We start from the raw sequence: 18334 nt of genomic DNA, 5'->3' as shown, positions 1-18334 counted from the left end.
TTCCTCATTTTTACTTTACTTATTTTTTCTCCTTCTCCCTTGCTTTCCTAATTTTCTTAGTATTAAAACTTGTGTCATCCACAAATGTGACTTTTTTGTGGACGGAGGGAGTATATTTATTTTGATATTAATTTCTAAAATATTATTGATGTTAATTATATATATTATTTAAAAATTAAATTTCGATTTGTTTATTGATTTACTTCAAATAAATGATCAAATTAACAACTTGAGATAACGTAGTTTATAAAACTAATAGTGCCAATGGTAAATTTTGAAGTATTAAAATTATGTTCAATGTATAGCGTAACAAGCAATGATGCTAAATGTGAACGGTTATAACAAATGATATTTATACATAGATGATGATCACAAATGATGTTCATATAAGATATATTGCATAATACTTTTGTTCTTATATAATCTGATTGATTAGAAAAGTTTTTTAAATTGCTATCCAATTCCAATATTTATAACAGTTTTAACTTCATCCCATAAATAAAAAGTGCATGATCGTAAAATTAATAGCCAACATGTTCTATATGCAACATGAGAACCACGAAAGAGAAAGCAAGAACAGATATTAATGTTTATTCTTTAGCTTCACCGAAAAATTAGTTCCAACTCTTCACCATTAACAATTCTTACCTACCTCAATAATTCTCATCACCTCTCTTTGGTACAAATACTAAACATAAATCAATGGTTCAAGCTTTGCTGAAAATGTAGGCAGGGATGATGCACTGCAGAGGACAAACTCAGACACAGTGGTGTCCAAATCGAGCGCCTAAAACTAATGAGTAAGCAATATGGCTCGAGATATGTTCATCGCGTTCTGAGACTCTGATAAAGATCGCTCTTTGTCTCCTCTATGGGAATGAAGAACAAAAGCATTACAGGTCCAATCATACTCTTCCATTTTGCGTAAGGTTAATGGAGTCCATATATGCGCACGCCCATTCCTATGATCTTGTTTCTCTTCGAGAGTATCTCCATACACATAGAGCCAATACTGTGATACTGGAAATGCCAACCAAAATCTGTAGCAGAAAAAATTGGAAGTTCATATTATTCTGTAGCAAGAAACATATTGGATAAAATTAGAAAATATATGTATCTTTTAGTATAAAACGGGCCAGTTAATGTGAGAATGCAGGTAGAGAGTTGAATCGGTCCCCTATCGTGACTCAAGCTTGAAAATGAGTACTAGTCATTTTCATGAGTTACCAAGAGCAAGTGTGATATGCGATTCCTGAAAGGAGAAAAAAGGATCCAGCATTTACCTTAGCATCATTGGAGCCAAGGAGTGATTTAAACCTCTTGAAAGGGGGTAACTGAGGCATTAGGATCACTACAGTATACTGCTTTTTGCAAGGACAAGGTATAATTCTTTGTAATGCTGATTGCACTGTCAATGGTGAAAGGCTACTTCTTACTCTGGCACGCCCCTCGTCTTGAACCTGCAAGTAAAACCAAAAGATGATATCGGAGAGTTTCATGCCTTCACCACAAGAAATGAAAATAAAAAACAACAGAGCAAGTGATACAGAGACTCCACTGTAATAGAAGCCCAATCTACATTAGTGAGCACAACTGGGAAACTTTGTAATATGTTCAAATGTAATAATCACAGCTAAAGAATTCAATAGATGCCAATTTATCGTTGTTTGGTTCAGGTACACGATGACTTACTTTTGAGGTGACATAATGCCTTCACTTTAATATAAAAATTAAAATAAAACCTTTCTACCAGACACATTCTGTATTCCAAAAAAGGGAGAAAATTCTTAGAAATAAAATTAAGTAGTGTCAACATTTTCTGGAAGTTGAAGGCATTTTCGTGTCATTTACGTATAGCCCATAACAAAAAAAATCTAAAATAATTGAACCTGAAACTTAGAATGTCCCATTCATATTGAATTTGAAAATATACCATACCGCAACTATTCTGCGATTGATGAATTGTGAAAATAAAATAAAGCACGACTTGATACCTTGAATGAAACACCGACATCACCAGAATAATTCCTTGACTGGTAGCTCCGCAGAATTTTGTCCAACCAATAGTAGTTTTCCTGAAATGACAAAAGTTAGCGAGAAGAACTGACCACAAACTATTACTCCTATTGGTTTATTACATGCATATTTTGGACCTCCTAGTAATTTTATGATGATACAGCATGGCATCTCAGAGCTGCTTCAAGATCTAAGAATTCTTGTTACTAACTCTCTGAAGATGTATTGTGACAATCAATCTACTTTTAGTTTCTCAAAGGATTCACCATGACCGGGACCACATCATGTGGAGATTAATTGCCACTCATTAGACAGAATATGGTGTTGGTATCTTCGTTTCAAAATCTCCCGGCAGATATATTCACCAAGACTACCGAGAACAAAGTTGGAGTATTTTTTATTTCAACCTAGGTCAACTAACATTTTAAAGCTCACTTTAAGGGGGAACGTGGAACTCTTCAATAGGAAAATATAATAGTCATAATGGGTTCCTAATAAAGCGATCCTGAGTTATGATCCATGTTGTCATCATTTAGTTTCCTTTTGCCAATCTAAGATGATTTAATATGTTTAGTCAGTCTTCTACTTTTAGTGGGAGACTGATTCCCTCTTAATCTATATACAGCATATACTTACTTCATCTAAAAAGAATAAGAAGAAATTTTCATTATGAAATCTGTTTCATAAAGAGTAACCTGCAGTCCATTTTCATGGGCCCTTTGCTCAATTTCTAGGATGGCTGTAACATCATCATCTGAAGGTCCCTCATCTTGAAGACGTTGGATTTCATCCAAACCAAGACTAACCTGTACAATGATTTCCCAGGTAAGATACAAGTTTTAGAAACCAATAAGTGAAAAATAGAAGGCTCACCAGAGTTGAAGAGATATCGGGATCGCAAGAAAAATTAATACTTATATCTCCCCGAATGTCACCTTCTCTTGAAGGTTTGTTACCGCCAAGAAAAACAGAAACTCCAGCTGAGTAAATCTGGAAATTATTACAGTGAGATTAGTTCAGTTAAATGTGTATTATAGAGCAAAATATTTCTCAACCATACCTGTCCATGCTTAAAACGAAGGACTTGTAGCATCTTTGTTTCAAGGAGCTTGCTCACCAGTCCAGTCAAGTGAACATCTTCCATCTACAAAACATACAAGATCAGTGGAAGAGATTCTCATGTATGAGGTTATGCTTGCACTTTAAAATATTTTAGAAGAGGCAAAGCATATTAGTCCCCATTTCTTACTAAAGCATAAATGGTCTAATTGTAGCATAAACTACTTGAGCAAACGCCTTAACAGTACCATATTTTCATACTTAAGCTCAACCGGAAAGCACAGCTGAACCGAGCACTGAGCTTCCACCATGGGGCTCCGAACAACTTCTCTGCAAGCCAAATTATTATGTCAGTGTAAGGTGCAGAAACATATGCATGTAAAGTTTAATAACTAATAACAAAAGTGCCCTGTGCTACTTCTGCTATTTGACATTTTGTTACAGGGAAGAGAAAATCGCTAATGAAACATCATTTTCAACAGCTAGCAAATAAAATGGAATACAGAGTAGACCTACCTAATTACAGTGGAAGGAAAAGTAAATGGCAAGCCTTTGAGTTCATCACGTTTGAAATTCATAATAGGCTCAGGAGGTCTTGGGATCCCTCCCTGAAAGAAAATTCAGTAACTTACAATCAGCAAGGGATATGCATGATGAAGAACCTTATAGATGAAGATATACCACTTACCAAGTACTGCAGCATAAGAGGGCAAGCAATGGAAGGATCAATGTTTCCGACAATGACAACAGTGAAAGTTGATGGGTCCTTGAAACAATTGTTGAAATATTCACAAGCTCTCATTGGATCAACTTTCCTCAGGTCACCAATTTTTATTGGCTGAGGACAATATTATCCAGGTAAGTTTCATGTAATACAATACAGAAAGAAAGAATTTAACAAGGGGAAATAGCTTACCCTAAAAAAATAGGAATTTCCATAATTGATCTCTCTCACACGGTTAGAAAATGCAGTGTAAGGATCTCTCTCTTGAGCACGAACAGATTCTTCAGCCATTTCCATCACTATTTTTACATCCTCTTCCCCTGGTTGTAAGTTTGTCACAAAAAGTTGGTAGACCAACTTCGAAGCAGAACGAAGACAAATAGGCAAAGCACAAATATTAGTTGGATATTACATGCAATCAATACCAATACAATACAGATTAATTGGCATGAAGATATTCTTGGAAGGATTTTTGAAAAACCCTCTGACATCAATAAGTAAACAACATTTGTAAATAAAATAATTTTCTGATCATCCTGTTGCATAGGAATCTACATGAGCCAAGCTAAGATAAATGTTACTAGCATCATTTGGTTAGACCAGATATTCCATAGTAGGGAATAATAAAGAGCTAGAGTGGGCTTGTTCCTGAGTACTACTACCCAGAAATGGATCTACATGTTACCTTAGCCAAGTTATAGCTTATAATCTTATCGCGGTACATAATTATCCACCCTCCACAAAATATCATAGGAACTAGTTTAAGCCTGACTCCATGCAGTTACCATTCTGTTGAACTGAATACCCAAAATGAATCTACTTGAGAGAAAATTAGCACTTGATAGCACATTGTTTTAGAACCATATTCAGTAGAACGCATATGTTAGTACCTGACTTATGTATCTTACTTTTAGAAATGGGAAGTAGGCTAGTAGTAGCAGCATAACTAAACTTTTCTACTAGATTCAGAAAAGGGGGAAAGAATAGTAGTTTCATCAATCATCATTCAAAACAAACCTGCAAGGCAGTTTCCAAGTCTGAAGGTGAGCAATCTCCAGAAAAGCTTCGCATATATGCTCCAAGACTTGTACCTACTTCAGCTCTTTTACCAGCAAGCATATCTGATAGCACTGAAGGTCTATGGCCAAATACGCCAATCTCACCAGCAATAGTGGGACCCATAGAACACGAAAAATATTCATGTTCTTCGAGTTCAGATAACCCCCCATATGAGAAACCAGTGAAAAGAACCTGTTTAAACAGCGTGTTAGCATTAAGCTAGATTTGGTGTAAGCTAATACAAGAACAATAAGGTTGAAGTGAGATTGGTGAGAAAGAACATTTAGCATCAGTTAAGTCCCTATGATACTTCTATAACACTTGATGCTGAGTGAACAATTGCATAGAGAAGTGTAGCTAAACGGAGAAATCTTGCAATCTATAACACGAAGACTCAAATATAGCACCCAATAGTACCCAAAGATGCCATTTTAGTGAATGTGGAAAATGAAAAATGACACATCTACCATAAAACCATAAATCAACCATCCAATTGATAAAATGAAATCTCTTCAATGAATAGCATCCGAAAGATAACTAAAGAATTCACTGATCCATGACATGGCAATTCACAACAAAGTGCACAGACTTTGTTAGCCATAACTGCAAAAAACTTCCATTACCAACTTTCCTATTACTTAATCTTTATAGTGGTTTACAACATAGTATACCTGATCATTAAAGAAGTCCGTGCACTTATAGCAAACTCGCATGCCATTTGAAAGAATCAGCTCAGAGGCACCAATACTGGAATGCTCAAACTGCTGCACCACAGAGCTGAAAAAAAAGTTGCGGCAGAATTGGAGATATGAAACCCATACTACAACTAATTTCTCAGGGGGACACAGTATATGCCAAACGACACAACTTTTCAGATCTGATATAAGTCAGCAAGTGATAAAAAGTTCTCAAGTAGTTAAGTAATATGGTAAACAAAACATTTAGAAATGGTGGGTTATGTTGAAGTCTACGGAACACTATGTACGCCAAATGGCAAAACTTATCAAATCTGAAAAAAGTTGACCAGTATAACTATTTAAGAAGCTCCATGTTTGTTAATATTAACATGGTATAGAAACGCAAAGAACAGGAGCTTTTGATTGGATAAGAGTGTTGCACATGTAATAGCCCTTCTTGAAACTTTACTAGGCTTAATCTGTCAGAATAAGAATATGCACAAACCATAAATTGGAAGAATGGGAATATAATTAGGCATCGAGGAAAGCTTAAGAGCAGGACCACAAAATTTTGGAAAAGGTGATGCACAAACAGATGTCAGCTTACCCTGGATTTGGCTCTACACTAATAATTTCTTCGGGGATCCGCTCATCATCCCATGGGGAAATACGTTTTTCTTGTTCAAAAGAATTAACCCTTGAAACAACCCTTCTTAAACCATCCACTGTTGCAGCTGCTCGAGGCTCAATTGTTTTTATGACACAGCTATGTGATGTCCTAAAATTCTCTGAATATTTGGATACCTCAGTTGCCGATATTTCTATCACGGAAAGAAACAGCAAAATATTAGCATAAGAGTTTAATTCCTACAGAGGACCATTAAATATAGAACTAAAAGAACTCACGGGGTAAAAGAGTTTTATGTAGCTGTGCCTCATACTCGATCCCAACGACAGGTTCATTTCGGAGAAAATGCTGCATATTGAGATGATGCAAGATGATAACATGTTTGAAATACTTATGTGTATGTTAGTACATGTGTGTGTGTGTGTGTGTGTGTGTGTGTGTGTGTGAGAGAGAGAGAGAGAGAGAGAGAGAGAGAGAGAGAGAGAGAGAATCACTTGTATGTATTCATCCCGCAAGCTAGTAGATTGCATCTGATCCCTCTCTAGATAGGCTGATTCAATCTCTGACATTAAAAGAGCACGGGCAACATTTACTTCACGATCAGAAAACCCATGAGAACGAACCCGAGCAACCTGAAAGATCAAGAATATGTAGTCGTGAAGAATAGCAAGTTGGTCCAGAGGCAACAAAAGAGAATGTGAACAGATTGTGATCTGAAAACTGAAGAATGCAAACCCTAGCAAACCAAAACACTATACACAAGTAAAGTGAAGAAAAATGGCTAGTGGGTTAATAGGTATTAAACTCATACCTCCATCAACATCGATTCAAGTGCCTCAGTAGTTCCATTTTGCTTGCAGGATGAAGTCATTATATAGGCCTTAGTTGGACGAACAAGAACATCAGCAGCAGCTGAGCACGAAAAGTAGGGAGGGTCCTTATTACGGGATAATTTAAAGAACCTTTGGTTCAATGCGTGGAAAAACATTGATTCAGCAAGTATATTCCTGTAGTCCTTCACGGTTTTCAGCTCATCAACTGGAACTTTACAACTGATCATTACCGCTGACTGTCAAAAATCAGTTATGAAAATAGTTTTAATACATGATTACTTACACTAGGAAAATATGGTAGAAGCAGCAAGAAATAAAAACTAAAAAGGAAATTAAGAAATCCAGAATCAACCCCAGCTGCCTCAGATTCCACAAAGCTTGAGAAACGTGGCTCCTCGTGTGAAGGGACAATAAACTGCGGTATCCGTGGGGGATCAACTGCTGGAGTCTTATTCTTAAAGTGAGTCTTTATCAACTCTACAACACCCTAAAATAGATAAATATGAGAAAGGAGAAAACACAGCTAGTCAATACTGTTCCAAGGTTCAATGTAGAAGGAAAATGTATATAGAGAAAAAACCTGTGTATCAGGAAAATCTCCAACAGCAATCAGAGCCATATTCTGCAGATGGTACCACTTATTGTAGAATTGCTTCACAATCTCAGGGGTAACTGTACGGATCACCTTTTCGAGCCCAATGGGTAAACGATCAGCATACTGAAACCGCAGAAGGAGATTAGGCCGTTTATATAAGCCGATGTTATGATGATACAAGTAACTGACCTAAAACTTTCTTTTTTATTTCCAATGCAGCGATACCAAAGGAAAGGGTAAATGTGGGAATGGAACTATAACATAATTAAGACCTTACTTTTGAACCTTCCATCATGAGAACCCAGTGAGCATCCTGCATCCTTCCATTAGCATTTCTGCTTCCTCTATACTCTTCTAGTACAGCACCTCTTTCTTTTTCCAAGTCACCTGCTGATACACGAACCTGTCCTACACAAGATATGAGATTGTTTGAGTAAAGAATATTCTGGGGCAATAACTAAATAAACATTTACCTCAGAACTGAACTCCGCCAAAACAGAAATGGACTGGGATAATATTTCAGGCTTGTCTACGGGAACAAATAACTCATAAATAGTTTCATCAGCAGATGTAACGGCATTTTGACAGGCACCAAACTCAGCCCCTATACTTTCAAGAAATTTGACAAGATCATGGTTTGTATATTTCTTGGTGGCACTGAAAGCTAGATGCTCAACTATGTGAGCAACTCCACGCTCTTCCTCCTCCTCTAAAACTGAACTGCCAAGTCAAAGGCTAAGCTCAGCAAATGCATAGATATTATAGTAAAGTGAGCTGTCAATAATATGTATCTTATCTTAAAAGAAAAACTACAATAGGTCAATTGTATAGAGAAATAAAATGTACTTGGAATGTGTCACAGATCCGATTGATAAAATAAAACATGCAAGGCTGTTAGTATAATGGCTATATTTTGTTAACCGTCACCTACACCTAACATGTGACATTCGCATCTGACATATGAAAGTGAACAAAGTTCAACGGGATGTGATACATGTGTTGAATGTGACACAACACAGTTTTCATATTAGCAAATTTTGCCCTCTTTTATGCTATTCTTAAATGACAATGACACAGCTCACGGATGCATTAGTTTGGCTATTAACTATTTTCAACTAAAAATCTTCTTTTACGCAGTCCACATGATTGGATTAAGCTGAAAAGACAAGTAATAATTAAACAATACCATCTCAGTATAACATAACAGATCAAATACTTGTATGCCCAAACCCCTCTTGTCTACAATGTGCAACTATATGTCTTAGCTTATAGGGGAGTAATGCCATTTATGAGAATATTATGGATGACCTTATATAGAAATGCAGTATCCTGACCCGGCTTAAGAAAGAGTATGATTTTCGATTCCAAGGGCTTTCTGATTAAAACAAAGTTATGCACCATGTTAGGCTGTAGTTTTCAGTTTTTTTTCTCTATCACTAACTATGCACTCGCTCATGTCCGGGTTAAACTCTTCTCATACTTGATCAACCCTTAGGAAGCCAAGCCTCTTCTAGAAGCTAACTACTTTGCATTGAAGTCAACATTGAACGGAATGGCATTAGCAACCTACTACTAGCTCCTTAACAGTGGGCAGAATGATGTTAGCAAGAGGTAAGAACTAGAGCTGTAATTAACTAATTTCTGAATGCAGGGGTATTGATACTTAATTTTGCATAACATTCTTCATTATTACTACTACATTGTAGTGTACAATTATATTTCCAACCAAACACACTAGCAGGAACATCTTCAGAAACATTCAAACTCCTAATTACCACCATTGTAACACAAATTAGGGCCAAATTAACACAATGAACATCACAGAAACAGGGGAACCCCAAAAAGGGGCTAGGGAAAAAAGAGAGCAGTGGAGAAAGAAATACACGTACCCAACCTTCACAGCGAGAGCGAGAGCAGCTCTCATCCTCGGCTTCGAATTGCATCGCACATAGTAAGTGAGGCCATTACTGAGGCGGCCGTACTCCACGCCGTACGGAGCCTCCGGCAAAAGGTCGTCGCCATTGACGCTGACGAGCTTGAGCGAGCGAAAACGCCGCTTGCTCTTCCCCAAGATCTCCGGCGACTCCGCCGGCAGCAAATCCATGCTCAATTTCCCGAATTTGTAACTAGTTTTAGCTCTGATTGCGAGATTTTCGTTCAAAGCAGCTGAATTTATAGTTGGATTGAAAAATAGACTATTGGGGAAATGACCGGTTCGGTATCTACTGTAATATTCGATTAATTATTTGTATCACTTTATATATTACGATTATTTTTGGTAAAACTATAGTATACTTGCTAGAGGATTCCGGGTCAAAATGTGGCGGAATCCGGTAAACCATTAATTCAAGGTCAGCGGGTTATCAATTTTTTAACTTTAAAAAATAAGAGCAGTTAGAGCATCTCCAATGGCGGACGTCCGATCGGACATCCGGTCGGACGTCGTGACGGACGACCGGGACGTCCGCCATTGTGGCGTTTAGGGTCGGATACGGACGTCCCGTGAGGACGTCGGGTGTCCTCGGACGTCCCGGCGACGGGCGGGCGGACGTCCGCCATTGTGGCGTCCAGTCGGACGTCCGGTCGAACGTCCCGTTTTTTAAATTTTTTTTTAAAACTCTATATATACAGCTCGTTGAATTTTATTTCATTCGCACCACTTGTGTTAACAAGTTTCTCTCTCTATATCTCTAATTTCAAGTATATCTAGAATGTCTAGTGAAAGTGATAGCGAGAATGAGTTGGAGGTCGCTGTTGAAGGTGCGATAGAGAGGCTGCCCTAGTGGGAATGTAAGATTGTTTTATTTGTGAATGTATGATTTTTTATTTGTGAATGTATGATTTTATTTCCGTAAATGTAAATTGTTTTATTTGTGAATGTATGATTTTTTTTTATTGCGGGATGTCCTAGTGGGAAGGGCGGACATAGGAGGGGATGTCCTAGTGACGTGGCAGTGGGATGGGAAGTCCTAGTGACGTGGCAGGAGGTGTTTTTGGGATGTCCTAGTGGATGTCCTAGTGGGATGTCCGCCCACTGGAGATGCTCTTAATTTGATTTCATCGTACTCCCTCCGTCCCGCACTACTTGCATTTATTTCCTTTCTGGGCGTCCCAAGTTATTTACACTTTTTCCATTTTTAGTAACAATTTATATCTACAGCCGTAATTGTTGACTTTGTCTATCACTAATTCCTTAATCTCCGTGCCCAAAAGGAAATGTGCGAGTAGTGCTAGACGGAGGGAGTATATTTTTTGCAATTGGCCCTACAAATTTCGACATGCTAGTTTAGCAATTTTTTCTTACCTTATAAGAAAATAAGACATTTACAAACTATAATATCAAAAAACAAACTTATAAATAAAAAATTTATGGTTGCCAACTTGCAGGAGAAAAGCTAATAATTACCGGCAAGCTCAAGACGAGATATTGTAAGAGTTATTGACCAGTGTCTTTTTTACCTATTTTCATAGGCAATTGTAATATCGAGGTTCCACTCACAATGTAATCACGTACTTCTACAACGCAGTACTTTCATAGTTTCACTATATAATTCTAAACAACACTATCACAATACCGCCCTCACATTCTTGCTGCACCACATCAGTTTAAACTTTAAAGTCAATTCCTCCCGACACCCAACCAGGAAGAAGATGATTCTCATCTTTTCTTATTATATATCTTTGGATGATGTTTTGGAACAAGTAATGTGACATGATAATGGATTTTGGAACAAGTAATGTGACATGATAATTATATTATACAAATTCTAAAAATAACAGCAATAAAAAATGTTAACATAGTGTCAACGGTACATCCAAGCAAGAATTGTTAAGATAAATGAGAGAAATGATATACACATTCAACATCAAGATCCATGCATACTGAGATGATATTCACATAATCAATATACGATACATCCAAGCAAGAATTGTAACCCTAAACATTAAGATCATGCAAAAAACCCTAAATGGGTGAGATGATATTCACAGAATCAATGTACGATGCATCCAAGCATGAGTACAGTAAGTAGTAGAAATATCCCGGTATTATAATTTACTAGTAATAGAATTCTCTAGAATTAAGTATTAAAATATCTAGATAACTTTTGTAGAATTATCAACATATAAAAATTTGATATTATCTAATAAAATAGCTAGATTTTTATCTAAAAAAATTAGATATATACATATTAAAGAATAGATTAGGGGATTCTAGAATAAGAAATGAATGCATAGAAATAGAGGTGAGTTGTATCATTTTGTACAATTTGAAAAGCTTTAAAAATAAAATGTTTCTTAGTTTGTCCATATCATAATCATCTAGTTTGATATTCTCGAGTACAATTCATTTTGTTGATATAAATAAAACAATGTGTTTTTATTTTGTTCATTATGTTGATATAAATAAAACCAAGTCATTATTCAGCTCCATGTTTTATTAATTGGATCCTCAATAAATCTTTCTTGTACTATAGATTATTCACGTAAGAAAAAGGAGAAGATATTCACCATCAATTCCAATCAAGATCCAAGCAAAAAACACTGGTCGAGAGAAATGACATATTCAACATCAAGTTCTAATCGGGATCCATGAATAAAACGGGAGAAATGATATCCAATTATTATCCATTTGAAATTGAAATGGATTGTGTATTGGATTTTAATTACTAATGGAGTAGTTTATTGTTTTTCTTTATGAAATGACGCAAATGGTGTCTAACTTTGATTGATAAATTAAAAATTTTAATGAATTGTAACTAATAATTTTTTGGTGTATTTATCATATTTATGAAAAAATCAATATCTATAATACATATTTTTCAAATATATTTCCACGAAGTCAGAGTCTTGCTTCCTCTTACGAGAGGCAAGGACGGCGACTATAGTGGCGCGTCCAGAGCAAGGGCCACGGCGGGGTGAGAGGCAGGGCCGGCGGAGGTCGGAGGAGCAGGGCCGACAAAGGAGCAGCACCAGCGGTGGAAGGAGCCGTGATGATCAGTACCACCATTTTATCATTGTACTCCTCCACATCAGCGGCGGCGGGGAGTGAGTCAACGGCTGTGTCTGGTTGACGATTTGGCCTATTTTCTTCAATTATAGTTCAAAAACAGAAATCATCGATCCGGTTTCATTTCACAAGCAACGATTCCCATTAACCATGCACATCGACCGACAATAAGGGCCGCACACCCTATTATAGAAGAGCCTCAATTCCCTCCAACATTTCCTTATAACACCTACATGCTTGCTTTACTCATCGCAACTAGAATATGGATAATTATTTTATACGAAAATTCCAAGAAAAATACTACGCATTATGTCCTAAGATCTGAACTAAGTTGAGTCAAAACTTTTGAGCACAGAGATTAAGAAATTATATTGAAAAGTAAGATACATGAATAAAGTAGGAAAGATAAAAAGACCTACATGCTTGCTTTACTCATCGCAACTAGAATATGGATAATTATTTTATACGAAAATTCCAAGAAAAATACTACGCACTCTGTCCCAAGGTCTGAACTAAGTTGAGTCAAAACTTTTGAGCACAGAGATTAAGAAATTGTGTTGAAAAGTAAGATACATGAATAAAGTAGGAAAGATAAAAAGAGCGTATAGCAGGTGATTGGAATAAAGTGAAAGTGATTGGATGTTTTGTTTTTTATAAAAAAAAATGATTCAACTTAGTTGGGATATCCCAAAAAAGAATTCGACTCAATTTAATTAGGAGACGGAAGTATTAAAAAATCCCAAATGTGTTAATAGAATCATGTTACGGGAAACTAAATGTTGTCAACAACTCTTCATCTTTGACTATATTGTCCTAAACAACACTGGTATGCGCCTTGAATACACATTCTTGCTTTAGAACATCAGTTAGAACTTAGAAGTCAATTCAACTGCCAGCATTTATTTTTTCAAGCCCGATCCGCAGATACCTTCTGCACAACGGACTTGATCTGTTCCATCCTGTCTTCGACCAACTGCCGCAGCTGCTCCTCTACATTACCCTGATCGGCTTCCTTCTCTATGCCACTCGATTCATCGCCTGCAGATTTGAACATCGCGAAAGACATATCTTGGTCGAACTCAGATGGGATATCAACTAACTGCTTTCCGGCCCCTTCAGCTTCTTTCCCCAAGACGTCGGCCTTCACGCGGTTAGAGACAATAGTAACGTAATTGTCCATGTATTTGTCGATGGGATCTAGTCTGAGATAGATTAGTATCTCCCAGCACTGCAGGAACTGTCTCTTGTTGATTTTCAAACTTTTCCGGACATCTTCAACAATACTGGCAGGAGGTTCGCAACGATTCTTGGAGAGGTTTTCGTGTTTTAGCTGAGAGATGGCCGGACCAAGCGCTTCATGGATTGGCTTGAAAGCAAGCAGGCGTTGCACATCGATGCAGGTCCTCACGTGTTGAAGGGCGTCCACTGGTTCTTCAATGGTGAGGTCGTAAACATTCTCGGAAAGTGCAATACTGTTGAGCGTTTTGAGAAGTCTAGCACCATAACCCTTTCTCTGGTACGGAGGTATAATGAGTATCTGCCATCAACAGAAATTAATTGAACGTAATGGAAGAATAATATGATATGCTTCCTTAATCCAAGGTTATGAGAATCTCAAGTTAAAGTCAAACAAAGACTCACATACCTGACCAAGTCGAAGCCTCATAGCATCGGGGTATCTGTGAAAACGATAAACAGCAGCAAAACCAAGTAACCTCATGCAACCATCCTCTTGGCCTTTCTGCACCAGAATATAGATTTCCCATCTCGGATCAATAACATCAATAGGATTGCTACCTGTGCCAGCAGGAAAAAAGAAGAATAAAAATCATTACAGTTACTATCTGAAAGTGTGAAGCAGACAGATAAATCATAAATACCATCAACTAGAAGAAGAACGAGTGGCACTAATCGACTGTAAAGTAGCCCCACCCCAGTACCAGTAACCCGAAAAACCTGCAATGAACAAGAAGATAATGGGGGAAATTTAGAACAAAACTTAGAAGCTGGTAAATGACTGATAACACATTCAGGAATAAGATTCTTAAGAAAATAATATACATGCTTGGTAAGATCTTATTTGTATCATTATACGAATACTAATGGTATCAGCAATCAAAACCATATGCAGATTTCAGCCAGAAATATCATCGCTGAAACAAAAAGCATCCTGAATTTAATTTTGGAGGCCGTACTTATATATAATCAATCTAGAGAGAAGCTTTAACGTCAGGTAGCATGATGAGAGCGACTAAAATGTTTTACCATAACATTGTTTTCATTTGTAAGGAAGAAAGGAATAAACTACCTCAGTATGAGCAGGTTCTTCTTCTTGTTGGCGATCAGAGTTGCCATTATTGGTGTCTTCATGTAGACCTTCTGAGTTGGAAACAAGGGATCTGAAATGCACACAGTTAGGAGGCACTCACCTTGCTAGGAAATTATATGTGCAGCATAGACTAAAAGAGAATGTGCAAATTATCGATTCAACATACTTTACATAGTGTTGTTCGGTTGAAAATGTTTGAAGGAAGTCATCTTTCACATCAACAAGATTCTCAGCAAAGATATCCTGTAAGAATTATGGTAACAACTAAATTTCATATATATGAGTTTTGCAGTAAAGATCAAGCAAATTGCATAAAAGTGTGTAAAGAGTACCTGAAGCGAAGTCTTCAGATCTGTTATTCCCTTGCCACCCTATAAATTTACTACGAACAGTCAATAAAGCTTGAGCATGGAACCCAAAACCAAGGATAATAACACACTTGCTAGTGCTACAGAAGTAAAAATCGGTTGTTAGAAAATCAATACATTGCAATCTACAGTTTGGGGTAGCTTGCATCCACAATTGAATTATGTATCTGTGCAATCAGCTCATATGGTCCATGACAAAGTTTTCTGATATAAATGATCTGCTGCAACTGAAGAAGAATTGGTCTAGAAAGGTTGGATGAGAAAGGGATTGGGAGCAGATTAATTAAGTCAGAATGCAGCCAAAAGATTTTACATCCATCAATGTTTATAGTACTTTATACCAACTCACTTCATTATTCTATGTAGACAACCGAGCCTAAAGCAGAAAATGAAGCATATATGAAATGTACTACAAACAGACTATTTTTAGTTGAGCTTGGAAAAAGCACTTTCAAAAGTGGAATGCATCCTACATCCAGAGGATCTAATGTGCTGTCAACTATTAGAAATCAAGAAACTTATCTTCTTACAGTTTCATCATTCAGTTCACCCTATAAGATGTCAGGCATCACAAAAGACCAAGAATACTTACATCTGATGTGCTCTCAAAAGAAATATCAGCATATGCATGAAATGATACACTGCTAAGCCAAACAGTTATCTGCAAAATACAAGACCTAGATATATGAGACAGATGGCTAAAGAAAATAGATCATGTTATTTATTACCAAAGAATCCACAAGTATACATTAGAGTATCGTTCTACAGAACTTATCTCAATTATCTACATAAATTGGAATAAGCTCCATCAATAACTTTAAAAACAAATGTGTTTTCACACTCTACAGTTTTTGGTGCACACCTGAAAGATCTTATTTTCAAGCAAAGCCAATAACAAACCAAGTAAATGGTCTAGAGGAAGCAATAAACCAGATGATCCCTTGTATTCTTTTACCTGATCAATGAATGTCTAGTTTTTTGTCTCAATATTCAGACAAAAAAAATAGACATTCATTCATTAGGATATGTTAAAAAGTTGGCTACTTCTTTTTACCTCCCTTTCCTTTCTTTGACTTGCTTTTATTCTTAATTCTTTCCTTTTCCCTTGTTGTTCTTTCCCTTCCCCATATTACTGGGATTGGATTCGACTTCCACAGCTGCCGAATCCTATGTTTTATCATCTTCATCTTCAACATCATTGTCACAGTATTTGTCATCGTCCTTCTCCTTGGAGTCGACGACTACACTATCATTCCCCAAGAGCAAACTCGTTAATGCCTCGAGCTGAGGCCACCTCACCTCCATACTCGAGGCATTAACGAGTTTGCTCTTGGGGAATGATGATAGTGAGTCGTCGACTCCAAGGAGAAGGATGATGACAAATACTGTGCCAGTGATGTTGAAGATGAAGATGATAAAACAAAGGATTTAACGGCTTTTGAAGTTGAATCCAATCCCAGTAATATGGGGAAGGGAAAGAACAACAACAAGGGAAAAGGAAAGGATAAGGATAAAGGCAAATCAAAGAAAGGAGAAGGAGGTAAAATGAAGTAGCCAACTTTTTAACATATCCTGATGAATGAATGTCTAGTTTTTTGGCAGAATATTGTCTGAATAACAAAAAGTTAAAGCCACAGCATAACAAAAAATTAAACCTACTTAATAACAAAAATTTAAAGCTACTTAATAACGCGCTTTATAGAATACAAATTTTAAGAAACTATTCAAATTATAATATTCAGAGGTTTACCTTCAGTCCCTGATAGCCATATATCTTTCCCTCATCTTCAAAAAAGTGGTTTAAGTCAACAGGTTCGATTCTGAAACTGTTCTGCGAGTCCACTTCATCCTTGCTAGACACTGTACATTCAGTTTGATGTTTGAGGAAAAGAGTAAAGATAATCTTAACATACTCAGCGAAACAAATGACCCAAAATTCGACCCGAAATTCAAAGCTTCAATCAACATGCCAATTTAATTTGCAGAAACTCAAAAAAAGAGACACTGATTCAAATCACAGATAAGTACTTTTGATAGAGCCATTTTTATTGTTTTAAAAATGTGAGCATGTCCATACTCAACAAAAACATGAAGTTAGCTAGCTAAGCTGTTTTTAGCACACTTCTTCGTTGACAAAATTTATTCTAGACAAATGCAAGCATACCAATTTTGTCAATAATAATAAAAAATAAAAAATAATAAAATAAAAAAAAATACCTAGCGCATATCAGTAAGCTGCCAACAACCAGAGAAAATCATAATAATACTAAATCTCACTAACCAGTAAGATTCGGTATAATTCCTAGTTCTTCCAAGTACTACTAGACATAGAAACAAACCAAAAGGCATCTACTTAAAATGAACATCAGTGAGGGGAAAACGCTGAAAATGGAGCTAAAAAGTAACAAAGACTGAGAAATTCACCGAAACGTACCCAAGTAGATCTTGATGCACTCATTGGCTTCAATTCCAGTATCTGTGAAGGAATTCAAAGAAAATTAAGCAAATAATAAAAAACCTGAAACTACATTTCGGAGAGTAATGCGAAATCGGAGGTCAGTGAAGTACCGATTTTTGAGAAGGCAGCACGGCGTCGTTTCTTGTTGTCGGAGACGAGATCGGAGGAGGAGTGGTGCTTGGTTCCCATTTCGGTAGATTAGGGTTTTCAGCTGGGAAGGGGGAGATGTTCGCTGTTGGTGGCGGGAAATATGAGACGCTGCTGTTTGGGTTCACTATTTATTGGGTCTTTGAATCCACACGCTTTCCACGTGAGTATTTCATTATTTTATTAGTACTACTCAATTTTGTCTATTTCAAAATATTAAAAATCAGTTAATCAGTTTACTCGCTTGTGGTTGTCCAAAGATCAATTGCTCATATGTTTAGTAAAAATAAATTTCAATCACAATTTTGCAAGAGTTCATTTTAATTAAATTATAGTATTTTAATTTGAGATTTAAATTAAAAATTTTTTTATCGGTTTAATCCATATGACAATAAAAGTGACATATATGCTTCTTAGATTACGTTATCTATAA

The 18334-nt window shown here is 36.6% G+C and overlaps 2 protein-coding genes across 4 annotated transcripts; both read right to left on the bottom strand.

Annotated features, from left to right (window-relative positions):
- Positions 1 to 579: 579 nt before the first annotated feature.
- On the bottom strand, positions 580 to 9804 carry LOC121796299 (zinc protease PQQL-like). 3 transcript variants are annotated; one of them, XM_042195126.1, is made up of 21 exons: positions 9481 to 9804; positions 8065 to 8311; positions 7869 to 7994; positions 7577 to 7714; positions 7349 to 7483; positions 6975 to 7232; positions 6658 to 6795; positions 6442 to 6511; positions 6143 to 6356; positions 5530 to 5635; positions 4817 to 5050; positions 3992 to 4156; positions 3764 to 3913; positions 3592 to 3683; positions 3324 to 3405; positions 3077 to 3160; positions 2890 to 3006; positions 2712 to 2822; positions 1995 to 2075; positions 1284 to 1460; positions 580 to 1040 (listed from the first exon to the last, which is right to left on the bottom strand). In XM_042195126.1, the coding sequence occupies exons 1-21, from the start codon at positions 9693 to 9695 to the stop codon at positions 963 to 965; spliced, it is 3018 nt and encodes a 1005-aa protein (XP_042051060.1). In that variant the 5' UTR covers positions 9696 to 9804; the 3' UTR covers positions 580 to 962. The 3 variants fall into 3 exon arrangements, with proteins under 3 accessions (XP_042051060.1, XP_042051062.1, XP_042051061.1); XM_042195128.1 differs by having other exon boundaries at positions 7869 to 7999; positions 8065 to 8306; positions 9481 to 9619; XM_042195127.1 differs by having other exon boundaries at positions 8065 to 8306; positions 9481 to 9619.
- Positions 9805 to 13266: 3462 nt separating this feature from the next.
- On the bottom strand, positions 13267 to 18001 carry LOC121796334 (histone acetyltransferase type B catalytic subunit-like). Its single transcript, XM_042195177.1, has 10 exons — positions 17865 to 18001; positions 17731 to 17772; positions 17047 to 17156; positions 15889 to 15957; positions 15261 to 15299; positions 15095 to 15171; positions 14908 to 14998; positions 14480 to 14555; positions 14245 to 14396; positions 13267 to 14136 (listed from the first exon to the last, which is right to left on the bottom strand). The coding sequence occupies exons 1-10, from the start codon at positions 17941 to 17943 to the stop codon at positions 13507 to 13509; spliced, it is 1365 nt and encodes a 454-aa protein (XP_042051111.1). The 5' UTR covers positions 17944 to 18001; the 3' UTR covers positions 13267 to 13506.
- Between the last annotated feature and the right edge of the window lie 333 nt (positions 18002 to 18334).

The sequence above is a fragment of the Salvia splendens genome, chromosome 3 (genome assembly GCF_004379255.2).
Source record: "Salvia splendens isolate huo1 chromosome 3, SspV2, whole genome shotgun sequence".
Lineage (NCBI taxonomy): Eukaryota > Viridiplantae > Streptophyta > Magnoliopsida > Lamiales > Lamiaceae > Salvia > Salvia splendens.
The sequence above is the reverse complement of the archived record's forward strand: the minus strand, read 5'-3'. Positions and strand labels throughout refer to the sequence as shown.